This window comes from Panthera leo, chromosome D1 (genome assembly GCF_018350215.1).
Source record: "Panthera leo isolate Ple1 chromosome D1, P.leo_Ple1_pat1.1, whole genome shotgun sequence".
Classification (NCBI taxonomy): Eukaryota; Metazoa; Chordata; class Mammalia; order Carnivora; family Felidae; genus Panthera; species Panthera leo.
Genome location: NC_056688.1, coordinates 16,198,599 through 16,211,624, shown reverse-complemented (window position 1 = coordinate 16,211,624; position 13,026 = coordinate 16,198,599). Strand labels below are relative to the sequence as shown.

Sequence of the window (13,026 nt, the reverse complement as noted above, 5' to 3'; positions counted from 1 at the left end):
GAACCTGGAGGATTGCTCTGTTTCCGAAAGAAAGATGGCAAGATGCCTCCAGCTCTAGGCAGGACCCTACAGGTGCACACGTGCTCTCCTGCACAGCCATTGTGTTCAGCCTTAGCACGTGATCCAATGGTTAGTTACCTTTTGATTATCCTTCAAGAACAGGAGCTTTGAAACAAGTGAAGAAGGATATTTGAAGTAATGCAAAAAGCTATAGTAATATAGACTGATTGTAGAAAGTGTAGCTTTTTATGCAAGGTCACATTTTAAAGTAGACCTGCTTTGGGGCACCTGGCTGGCTCGGTTGGAGGAGCACGCAACTCCTGACCTCGGGGTTGTGAGTTCGAGCCTTAAGTTGAGTGTAGAGATTACTAAAAAATATAATAAATAAATTATTAAGAAAAATAAAGCCGTTCCACTTGGTGACTAGTGTGCTGTTTTAACATCTTACCCACAAAGTAATTTTTTAGGCATCTGTCTGTGGCATAGGAAGCCCTCTGCCTTTAGATCAGAGATTTTGCAAAACATAGCTTTGAAGAAGCAGACAAAAGAAAAGTGAGCAGTTTTCCTAATTTGGCCTCCTAGTTTTACATGTTTACCCTAAATTTTTCTAGCCTTCATCATGCTGTGACCAACATTCAGGACTCAATTTATCTTTTTAATTTAGTGTGCACCTAGAATCAGAGAGGTTATTTTTAATAACCTTTAAATTGGCCATCAGTGTTCTTAAAAAGCTGCCTTTGCCAAACTACTTCCTATGTGATGAGGGATTGCTTTGGCAGATTTTGAGTTAAGAAAGAGCACTAGGGGCGCCTGGGTGGCTCAGTCGGTTAAGCGTCCAACTTCGGCTCAGGTCACGATCTCACAGTCCGTGGGTTCGAGCCCCGCATCGGGCTCTGTGCTGACAGCTCAGAGCCTGGAGCCTGTTTCGGATTCTGTGTCTCCCTCTCTCTCTGCCCCTCCCCCGTTCATGCTCTGTCTCAAAAATAAATAAATGTTAAAAAAAAAAAACAAACAAACACTATAGGAGACCCTTATCTATTGTATACCAATAAAGCACAGTCATTGAATAAATTCTGCAACTGGGTGCCATTTGTCACACACATATTACAGTTAGTTAAAATATATTTTTATCTATATATAATAATTCTGTGTTACGCCTACAGGAACCTGTGACCAAAAGCATTTTTGATGTTCTGTAATATGTCACAGTTTTATATGCCAATAGTTGCTTGACTGTAAGAGAAACGTTAAATAATTTTTAAAACTGGAACCAAACATTTGTTAACCTTGGCATAAGCCATATGGCATATGGAAACCAAGCTTTCAAAATCTACTTTTAGGGGCATCTAGGTGGCTCAGTCAGTTGAGCATCAGACTCTTGATACTGGCTCAGGTCATGATCTCACGGTCGTGGGACTGAGCCGCGTGTCGCGCTCCCTCACCCTCTCCCTGTCTCACAAAAGAAATAAACTTTTTTTTTTAAAAACCTACTTTTATTTTTTTAATTAATTAATTATTGTTTTTTTTTTAAGTAAGCTGTATGCCCCATGAGGGGGTTAAACTCACAACCCCGAGATCAAGAGTCTCATGTTCTACCGACTGAATCAGCCAGGTGCCCCTCAAAACCTACTATTTATTTTATTTTTATTATTTTTTTTAACATTTATTTATTTTTGAGACAGAGAGAGACAGAGCATGAACGGGGGAGGGGCAGAGAGAGAGGGAGACACAGAATCCGAAACAGGCTCTAGGCTCCGAGCTGTCGGCACAGAGCTCAACACGGGGCTCGAACCCACGGACTGTGAGATTGTGACCTGAGCCGAAGTTGGACGCTTAACCGACTGAGCCACCCAGTCAGCTGCCCAACCTACTATTTATTTAAAAAAAATATTTAGAGGGGCGCCTGGGTGGCTCAGTCGGTTGAGCGTCCAGCTTCGGCTCAGGTCACGATCTCACGGTCTGTGGGTTCGAGCCCCACGTCGGGCTCTGTGCCGACAGCTCGGAGCCTGGAGCCTGTTTCGGATTCTGTGTCTCCCTCTCTCTCTGCCCCTCCCCTGTTCATGCTCTGTCTCTCTGTCTCTCTCTCTCTCTCAAAAATAAATAAAACATTAAAAAAATATATATTTAGAGAGAGAGAGAGAGAGAGGAAGAATGCCAAGCAGGCTCCATGCTCAGCACACACAGCCCAACACAGGGCTTGATCTCACAACTATGAGATCATGACCTGAGCCAAAATCAAGTGTCGAACGCTTAACCAACTGAGTCACCCAGGTGCCCCCAAACCTACTTTTAAAGGGGACCAGTCGGTCATCCTTCGGGTCCTAAGTGAGGGCATGCCACAGGCTCCAGGCCACAGAGGCAAAGACACGGACCCTGTCCCAAATGCCCCTGCAAGTGCCAAAACTGGACTCCTCATACCCTTGAGAGTGTGGGATGATACTTAGAGAACCAGAAGCTCGGAAAGGTAGGTCGTAATGCCAAGGACAGAAGAGTCTCTTATCTTGAGATATAACATACAGTCGTTGCATTTGACTTCGGGGGGGAAGGGACGGGGACTGTGGGCAGGTCCAATACCCACTGAAGAGAAATGTGACTGAGTGGAAGTGAAAAACCCATAGTCTCTGGAACTGCTGATTAGAATTTGGGGACGGAGTTGATCCTTTTGATAGTTATTAGCAGCTTACTCTGGGCAGTCTTGCAAATTAAACACTAGATTTCCTCCCCGTGAGCTTTGTGAGTATTAAGATTCCCCTAAAATTGTCTTCCAACTTCATCTGTCTTCATTTCCTTCCAAAATAACTAATCAGAGTTGCCTTCCTCTCCTTCAAGAGTCTCTAACTTTTAGAGTTGGAGCTGACTGGGGGTCTCCTAAGTAAAAGGTAAAATAGATATCTACTGGATAAAATCTATACCCAGGCCTCAAGGAGAAAAATCGAATGTGGTTATAGAAAGTGAGGCCCCAGGGTGCAGCCAAGCAGGAAAAGACGACAGTCCTTGGGGCCTTTCTGGGGAGAGCCACCCTCTCTTTCTGGTCATTTGGTGCCGGGCGGGCGGGTATGTGTGGGAGCACCAGGAGGGAATGGGGCATAGGCACACCGACCTTCTCTTTATGTAGCTCTTTCTATGCCCACCCTGCCCTACCTCAGGAGAAGAAGAAGCCCTCGCAGCTGACACCTCAACGGGGCTTCAGTGAAAATGATGATGATGACGACGACGACTCCTCTGAGACGGATACTGATGAAGATGATGATGATGAAGAGCACGGGGCCCCTCTGGAAGGGTGAGGAAAGCCCTGCCTCGCTGAGGACACTCAAGCCAGGGAGGAAGACACATCAGTTAGGAGTGAAATTCTAGCATCTCCCTTTGATCCTGCTTAGGATTTTCAGGTGTCTCAGAAGCCGGCATAATGCGTTTTCCTTCTCTTCCGGCCACACTGCCTCATTGAGTCCCGTGACATCACTTGCATTATCTGAAATGTTTGCAGGTTCGGTGGTTTCATGAGGATTTGCTGAGTGAATATAAAAGGTGGTCCCTGCCTTCAAGGAGCTCTAATGTTGGGAACAAGAAAATAACATTTATATACATACACAAGCAATTCTGTTCAGCAAGGAAAACATACAGGCACAGGAGAGTTTCTAGTTTAGGCTCAGATCTTTGTTGGATGGATAGAGAATAAGTGCTTGGGAGCCCTACACTGAAGCACGTGTTCCTGGCTGGTGTTTCAGTAAAAACATCTCTTGGGACGCCTGGGTAGCTCATTTGGTTTGAGCGTCAGACTCTTGATTTTAGCTCAGGTCATGATCCCAGCATTGTGGGATCGAGCCCCGCCCACGTAGGACTCCACACTGAGTACAGAGCCTGCTTGGAATTCTCTGTATCCCTCCCTCTGCCTCTCTCTCTGCCTCTCTCTCTCTCAAAAAAACAAAAACAAAAGAAAAAACCTCACCCTGTTCCAGTCCTCGGGATAGATTATTCATGACCCACCCCTATAGGTTTTAATCAAAGTGGATTCTAAGGCCCATCCATTTCATATACCATTACTGGATAAAGTAATGATGGTGTAGCCAATCAGTGGAATTCTGTCTGGCCATTAAAAAGTATAAGGCAGCACTCTGTGCACCATAAAGAACAATCTCCAAGAGACAGTGTTAAATTTTAAAAAGGTATAGAAGAGTGTTTACGCTGTGCTACTAGGGTATAAAACGAATATTACGTAGACTATTTCTAGGAAACCCTAGAAAGTAATCCTAGTGATTACTTTGGGGAGGGGAACATGGTGGCAAGGGGACAAGGGTGGAAGTGAGCCATAACTTTTCACTTTGTACATTTTCTGCCTTTCCTTTTATATCATCTGTATGTATCACTTATTAAATCAAGCAGTTTAATAAAAAGTTACCTGTGGACTATCCACCCACAGGTAGACACTAAGCAAATGAGGCAAAAGTTTAATCCCAGACTGACTTTTCATGTTTCCCAGCTTACTTCATGATCATATCCTGCTTTCATAAATTATAGAATCTGGGGAAATGGAAACTTCAAGTCAATAATATATTTAGTTTTGGGCACCTGGGTGGCTCAGTCGGCTGAGCACCCAAGTCTTGATTTTGGCTCAGGTCGTGATCTCGTGGTTCGTGAGATGGAGCCCCGCATCAGCACGTGCTGTCGGCGTGGAGCCTGCTTGGGGTTCTCGCTCTCCTTCTCAAAGTAAATAAGTGAACATTAAAACAATAATGATATATTTCTGTTTTTTGCTAAGCTACCCTCAGACCTTTGTTAATAACTTTTCAAGTCACCTATGTACTTTGCCAATGTTTATTACATTTTACTTAATTATAATTAATGTGTTCTATCGGTTTTTGTTTTTGTTTTACTGTATACATTTCCTATATTCTGTATTTAATAACTATACAATATTTGGGGGCACCTGGCTGGCTCAGTCAGTAGAGCATGCGACTCAATCTCTGGGTTGTGAGTTCAGGCCCCGCATTGGGTGTAGAGCTTACTTAAAAATTAAAAATAATAATAACTGGGGTGCCTGGGTGGCGCAGTCGGTTAAGCGTCCGACTTCAGCCAGGTCACGATCTCGCGGTCTATGAGTTCGAGCCCCGCGTCGGGCTCTGGGCTGATGGCTCGGAGCCTGGAGCCTGTTTCCGATTCTGTGTCTCCCTCTCTCTCTGCCCCTCCCCCATTCATGCTCTGTCTCTCTCTGTCCCAAAAATAAAAATAAAAAGCGTTGAAAAAAAAAAAAATAAAATAATAATAATAACTACTAAACATTCAAATTGACATGCCTAACCATCTCTCAAGTATTGGGTATTTTGTTTCTAATTTTTTACCTGTATAAATAACACTGTTAAGGGGGACCTGGGTGGCTCAGTCGGTTAAGTGTCTGCCTTCGGCTCGAGTCATGATCTCATGGTTTGTGAATTCGAGCCCCACATTGGGCTCTGTACTGAAAGTGCAGAGCCTGCTTCGGATCCTCTGTCCCCCTCTCACAGCCCCTCTCGTGCTCACTCTCTCTCTCTCAAAAACAAACATTGAAAAAATTCTTAAATAAACACTGTTAAAAACATTTTTTTTTTTTTAATTAAGTAGGCTCCAGGCCCAGCGTGGAATCCAAGGCTGGGCTTGAACTCATATTGAGATCAAGACCTGAGCTGAGATCAGGGGTCAGAAGATTAACTGACTGAGCCACCCAGGTGCCCACTGTTAAAAGCATCTTTGTAAAAATTCTTGTCTTTCTTGGGACAGATTATTTTCATGTCAGAAATTGAAGTCTCATGTTGTCAGTTATACTTGAATTTTAAAAAATTGCAATCTCATACCATATTTTCTCTCCATCCCTTTCATTCAAAAAAGGGAAACAAAATGTATGCTTCATTCTAAAATGTTTAGCAATTGTTTTCCATTTTCTGCGACTCTTTCTTCTTCATTGGCAGAGATAACCAAGCTAATTATGATCCATTCTAAAGTCGCCTTGTGAACCACCCAGGAAGGGCAATTGTGGGCAGGGCAGAAACAAAGTTCAGAGTCAGGGAGTCTGTGGTCAGTGAGGAGGGGGCTGAACCAGGGCTCAGCCACGTCTGCTCTTCTCTGGCCACCTCGAACCATATTTTCCTTTTCACAGGGCCTATGATCCTACAGATTATGAACATTTGCCAGTTTCGGCTGAGATTAAGGAACTCTTCCAATATATCAGCAGGTGAGCACCAGGCCCTTCTCCCATGACCTCCCCACCCGTTTCCTACCTCCAGTCTGAAATGGGGCCATTCTCCTTAGATTTTTAACCTGAACAGTAAAGTTTGTTTCTCTGACTTTCTCCACCTAACCTTGGCAATGTCTCCTAGGTACACCCCTCAGATGATCGACCTGGACCACAAACTGAAACCTTTCATTCCTGATTTTATCCCTGCTGTTGGGGATATTGACGCATTCCTAAAGGTACAGTCGAAACATCCTAAAAATGACTCCTTAGGTGTTTCTTCTGACCCCTCTCTTACTCTTAACAATTCCACTAATTTCCTTGGATAGCACTGGCTGCCTTCATATACATTCTTCATTTCATTGGCGTTCTTAATCTTGCTCTCCAAATTCTATTCATTGTATTAGGTAATAACTTCATTCTACCATTATATGTTAAAAATTTGTCATTCATTTGCCTCATTATCAGCTTTATATTTAAGATACTATAGATCATGTGTTTTGTAGTAGATCATATTTTATTTATTTATTTTTTTAATTTTTTTTAACGTTTATTTATTTTTGAGACAGAGAGAGAGACAGAGCATGAATGGGGGAGGGTCAGAGGGAGGGAGACAGAGAATCCGAAACAGGCTCCAGGCTCTGAGCTGTCAGCACAGAGCCCGACGCGGGGCTCGAACTCACGGACCATGAGATCATGACCCGAGCCGAAGTCGGAAGCTTAACCGACTGGACCACCCAGGCGCCCCGTAGATCATATTTTAGTACAGCATGGTATGCAAACATGCTTTTTAATACTAGTAATAATGATGAACCGGAAAGAGTTCTTCCTCTTCAGCTGATTGGAAACAACAGATATGGCCTTTTTATGTATGCCCAACCCCATTTTTTCCTCTTTCTTCCTTTCTCTTAACCAGGTCCCACGTCCTGATGGAAAGCCGGACAACCTTGGCCTGTTGGTATTGGATGAGCCTTCTACAAAGCAGTCAGACCCTACAGTGCTCTCTCTCTGGTTGACTGAGAATTCCAAACAGCACAATGTCACAGTAAGATACTAGTCCAGTCCAGGCCCCAGCTGGAGATGGCCAGAGGCCCCACTGGTATCTGTGCAGTTGACTTACTATCAAAAGGGGTAGCTTGGTTTCAGGCCAGCCCTAGTTTTAAAAAGTTTTATTGTGATATAATTTACTTACCATGAAACTCGCCCTTTCAGATTGTACAGGTCAGTGAGTTTTAGTGTATTCACAGAGATGTACAAACATCACTGCTATCTCATTTAAAAACACACCTTTGGGGTGCCTGGGTGGCCCAGTCGGCTAAGTGTCCGACTTCGGCTCAAGTCATGATGTTGCGATTCATGAGTTCAAGCCCCACATCAGGCTCTGTGTTGACGGCTTAGAGCCTGGAGGCTGCTTCAGATTCTTTGTCTCCCGTTTTCTCTCTCTGTCCCTCTCCTGCTTGTGCTCTCTCTCTCTCAAAGATAAACAAACTTAAAAAAAACAAAAAAAACAAAACACAAAGTGGCTGAGCCATTTTACTATTCCACCAGTAAGGAATGAGAGTTCCAGTTGCTCCACATCCTCACTCACACTTGTGATTGTCTGTCTTTTGAATTCTAGCCATCCTAGGGGCGCCCGGATGGTTCAGTTTCTTAGGCATCCAACTCGGGCTCAGGTCACGGTCTCACAGTTCATGGGTTTGAGCCCTGCATCCAGCTCCATGCTGACAGTGTGGGGCCTGCTTGGGATTCTCTCTCCCTCTATCTGCCCCTCCCCCACATGCACGCTCACTCTAAATAAACGCACAAACAAACAAACAAACTTAAAAAAAAAAGGAATCGTAGCCATCCTAGTGGTATGAAATGCCATCTCAGTGTGGTCAGTCTTGTCCTATTCACCCACCCCCTTCCCATGGCTCCAGAAAATTTTATCAGGTGTTCCTCTAATCTTCACTTCGCTGCTGTTAGGCTACCCTATTCATCGGCTATCTGCTGTTTAAGAAACAACAGGGTATGATGAGCCATCCTGTTAAAATAAGAGAGCTATTTAATGTCATCAGCCAGGGTTTCCCCTTATTTTTCTAGCAACATATGAAAGTAAAGAGCCTAGAAGATGCAGAGAAGAATCCCAAAGCCATTGACACATGGATTGAGAGCATCTCAGAATTACACCGTTCTAAGCCCCCTGCGACTGTGCACTACACCAGGTAAGAAATACACACTCTTCACCAGAGGAACCCCTGGTGACCTTCCCCACTTGCGGATCCATTGCTTCTGAGAAGAGGGCCCACAGGCTGAGGACATACCAGATCAACCTGAGGTTCTGTGGATCCGGCCAGCCTGAAATCCTCATGTGGCTGACTGACCACCTTCCTTCATCCTAGAATCTCATGACCCAGAGGTTGCTGATGTTACCCGTTACCTGTCCTCGTTTCCTGTTCATATTTACCTCTGTGTTTGTAGGCCCATGCCTGATATTGACACGCTAATGCAGGAATGGTCCCCAGAGTTTGAAGAGCTTTTGGGCAAGGTAAGTGGAGGGAGCAGGGGCCACGAAAGTGTAGCATTTACTCAAGTGCCCAGTGTTTGCTCTCTTCCTGTATTTTTTAAATTTTTTTTCTTGAAATATATATATATATATATATATATATATATATATATATATATACACACACATATGTATATACACACACACACACACACACACACACACACACACACACACACATATATGTTTTAGAGAGCGAGCATGAGAGTGCAAGTGCGGGAGGGGCAGAGGGAGAAGGAGAGAGAATCTCAAGCAGGCTCCATGCCCAGTGCAGAACCTGACATGGGGCTTGATCTCATAACTGTGAGATTATGACCTGAGCCAAAATCAAGAATTGGATGCTTAACCAACTGAGCCACCCAGGTGCCCCTAAAGATTTTTTTCTAAGTAATCTCTACACCTAATGTGAGGTTTAAAATTACAGCCACTTAGGGGTGCCTTGGGTGGCTCAGTTGATTAAGCATCCGACTTTGATTCAGGTCATGCTCTCATGGTTCCTGGGTTCCAGCTCCACGTCGGGCGGCTCTGTGCTGACAGCTCAGAGCCTGGAGCCTGCTTCAGATTCTGTGTCTCCTTCTCTCTCTCTGCCCCTCCCCCACTCACGTCTGTTTCTCTCTTTCACTCTTTCAAAAATAAACATTAAAAAACATTTTTTTTTCAAACTTACAACCCCAAGATCAAGAGTTGCATGCTTTACCAACTGAGCTACCCAGAAGCCCCTCACTGTCCTGATTTCTAACAGTATGGATCATGCTTGCCTATTTTGTGTGTGTCTAAATCTAATCACACTCTTTTGTGTCTTATTTCTTTTGCTTTTAAGAATCTTAAAAATCGGGGCACCTTTTTGTCTCAGTGTTTTAGTGTCCGACTTTGGCTTAGGTCATGATCTTGTGGTTTGTGGGTTCAAGCCCTGCATCAGGCTCTGTGCTGACAGCTCAGAGCCTGGAACCTGCTTTGGATTCTGTGTCTCCCTCTCTCTCTGCCACTCCCCTGCTCGCACTCTGTCTCTCTCAAAAATAAAAGAAAAACATAATGGGATAAAGAAAAACTAAGGGGCGCCTGGGTGGCTCAGACGGTTAAGCGTCTGACTCTTGGTTTGGGCTCAGGTCAGTATCTCACGGTTTGTGAGTTTGAGCCCTGCATCAGAGGCTGTCAGTGTGGAGCCTGCTAGGGATTCTCTCCCTCTCTGTCTCCCTCTCTCTCTCTCTCTGCCTCCCTCTCTCTCTCTCTCTGCCACTCCCCTGCTCACACGCTGTCTCCCTCAAAAATAAATAAAGCGTTAAAAACATTTAAAAAAAACTTCAAAGTCATAATGGGGAAAATGTGACATTTTAGATTTGGAAATAAAAAGTTCTCAGTACCGGTACTTACCATTAAACAAAGTTAAAGAGTGATGAACTGAAAAAAATTATATATTGGATTACTGTCCAAGCAAAGAGCTCTTCTATATCAAGAAAAGGAAACTGAGCAAACACAATTTACAGATTCCTTGGCTATCATATTTAAAATGGCCACACCAGCCATACAACGTTCGCCACCCCCTTGCCCTGCTTTTTCTCTAACACTCACCTTCTGACATACTGTATGCCTTACTTATTTCGGTTTTTGTTTCTCCCTATCAAAACTCCCTATAAGCTCTGTGACGACAGAGTTTTTAGGTAAATGTTTATTTTATTGAGGAACAGTGGTAAAAGCCAAGAATTTGAAAACAATCTCTTTCCTCAAAGCATTTTTTTTTTTTTAACGTTTATTTATTTTTGAGACAGAGAGAGACAGAGCATGAATGGGGGAGGGTCAGAGAGAGGGAGACACAGAATCTGAAACAGGCTCCGGGCTCTGAGCTGTCAGCACAGGGGCCCGATGCGGGGCTCGAACTCACGGACCGCGAGATCGTGACCTGAGCCGAAGTCGGCGCTCAACCGACTGAGCCACCCAGGCGCCCCCCTCAGAGCATTTTTAAGGCTGTAGCTGAGGAAAAATGTCTGATTAGGGAACTGAATAGACTGTAGTACATTTATTTGGTGAAATACTTACACAGTAGAATATTATTTGGTTTTATTTTACTCTGATAGGAGAAAATATCAATGACATGTTAAATGAAAACAGGAAATTGCAGACCTACCTATACTCTGATTTCTTGTAAAAAAAAGAACAAAAACTGTTTACAGAGCCAATGGTTTTTAAACTTACAGTATGACTTGTTTAGACCCAAAGCCTGTCACCTCATCTGTCATATTCCATTTTTTCTGTTCCTATAGTGTTCCATGCCCATTAGGCATTATAACACCAAGTAGCCATAAATACTTGGCCGTGGCCTGGGATCAGCCCCTTCCTCACAAATACACACCGGAAGATAGCATGGCAGTGTATTTTTTTTTTTGGTCCTGTTAGATCATCCACTATGGTTAACGAATGTCACCAATCTCATTTTATTGATCAGAGGGAAAAAAGCACATTGTATTGTTTGCCAGGGCTTTCATGACACAGATTGGGTGGCTTAAACAACAGAAATTTATTTTCTCCCACATCCGGATGCTAGAAGTGTGAGGTCAAGTTGTCAGCAGAGTTGACTTCTTCCAGGGCCTCTCTCCTGGCCGTCTTCCCTCTGTGTGTGCCTGTGTCCTGATTTGCTCTTCTTATAAGGACACCAGTTACTGGCTTAGGATTCACCCTGATGACCTCATTTTAGCTTCATTATGTCTCTTGAGACTGTGTCTCCAGTGCAGTCCTATTCTGAGGTACTGGCTGTTAGAGCTTCAATATAGGAATTTGGGGGGAGCACAGTTCGGCCCATGACATGCCTTATGCTGGGAGCTCTCTTCCTTCAGAGAGAGGGAGGGGTGCCGGCCCCGCTGAAGCTTCAGCCTCTGACTTTGGTCCGTCCCACGCTCCTCCTAGGTGAGCCTGCCCACGGCAGAGATCGACTGCAGCCTGGCAGAGTACATTGACATGATCTGTGGTGAGTTCCCCATCCCTTCCCGGTTCCGTTTCCGGATGAATACATTGTGGGCTTTCGAAAAGGCTTGTTTACTCTCGGAAGACAGCATCTTGAGTTACGGCCCTCGCTTTAAGCCAGTTTACTATTTGGCAGCATTGAAGGTGGTATTTGGGCTTAGGTGACTCCCTGCCAGGTGTTTAACCCCCAGAGGCATAGTAACACGTCCCATCTGGGAGGGCCTTGGCTATTCTAAACAGATAATTCCCGGTTTTGTTTGGTTCTGCTCACGGGAGTTCTTGATTTCAGCCATCCTCGACATCCCTGTCTACAAGAGTCGGATTCAATCCCTACACCTGCTCTTTTCCCTCTACTCGGAATTCAAGAACTCACAGGTGAGGCTAGCATTAGAAAGTGCTTTAAGCTGTAGCGAGGATCACTATAGTCTCCACTCCTCCGAGTTGACTGTGATGTGTCCTTTGACAAGGGAAGGATCCTTTGACAAGGATGTTTCTGCTGGAGTTACCATCACCCTTCCCTGTCATTAAAAGAGCAGCAAGCAGGAGGGTTGGGCTTTCACAGGAAGGCGGGCGGAATGGCTGTGGGCCTTTGGCGTGGCCAGGCTTGTGAGGGTCTACCAAGGACACTCCTTGTGGGACAACCATGTGGCCTAACGGATGGAAGCAGGACAGGAGAGGGGTTCATCTTTGAAGGAGGCGGGGCAGATTTCTAGCTGTTTTTCAAAAACAGCACCAAGGAATTGTTCTGAATTGGAACCTAGAAAAAACTGGAGCATTACAGGTGGTAAAGAGGTTAGTTCTTGCTCAGATATAGCAGCCAACGTACCACAAACTCTGTGTACCCTCTCCTCTTTCCTCACAGCATTTTAAAGCTCTAGCTGAAGGCAAGAAGGCATTCACCCCTCCGTCCAACTCCGCCTCCCAAGCTGGAGATGCAGAGACATTGATCTTCAGCTGAGACGCCCCCCCAGGTCACGCTGTTGCAAGGCTGTGCTGGCTGAAGAGAGATGGCCGTCAGCCACGTGGCGTCCTTGCCTGACTCAGGGACATGTGCTCCCTGCTGCCCTCTCTGCCGGAAAGTAACAGCGCGAGTTCCTTAAATGGCTTCTGCCTGTCTCAGGTTTCCTTCCCACGGGAATTATGCATCTATGCCATGGTGGGGATTTGAGTTAGAACAGAAGGATTGGAATGTCTGGGATTCCAGGGTGCTCAGGTTGGGAGGGAAGCTTAAAAGATGTTCTTTTTGAGATAGCGACGGAATTATTTTCTTTCATTCTTCAAGTTAGTTGGCAAAGATTTTGCAAATAAAATGCTGTATCTTTCA

General features: G+C 44.7%; 1 protein-coding gene across 2 annotated transcripts in view; it reads left to right on the top strand.

Annotated features, from left to right (window-relative positions):
• IFT46 (intraflagellar transport 46) overlaps positions 1–13,026 on the top strand; it is a 24,583-nt gene extending 11,557 nt beyond the window's left edge. For both annotated transcript variants that reach the window (XM_042904366.1, XM_042904367.1), the window contains exons 4-12: positions 3,147–3,280; positions 6,128–6,202; positions 6,348–6,441; positions 7,119–7,247; positions 8,285–8,406; positions 8,663–8,729; positions 11,646–11,706; positions 11,992–12,077; positions 12,565–13,026. In XM_042904366.1, coding sequence (XP_042760300.1) covers positions 3,147–3,280; positions 6,128–6,202; positions 6,348–6,441; positions 7,119–7,247; positions 8,285–8,406; positions 8,663–8,729; positions 11,646–11,706; positions 11,992–12,077; positions 12,565–12,660 — 864 coding nt within the window. In that variant the 3' untranslated portion in view covers positions 12,661–13,026. The remainder of the gene's footprint in view (positions 1–3,146; positions 3,281–6,127; positions 6,203–6,347; positions 6,442–7,118; positions 7,248–8,284; positions 8,407–8,662; positions 8,730–11,645; positions 11,707–11,991; positions 12,078–12,564) is intronic.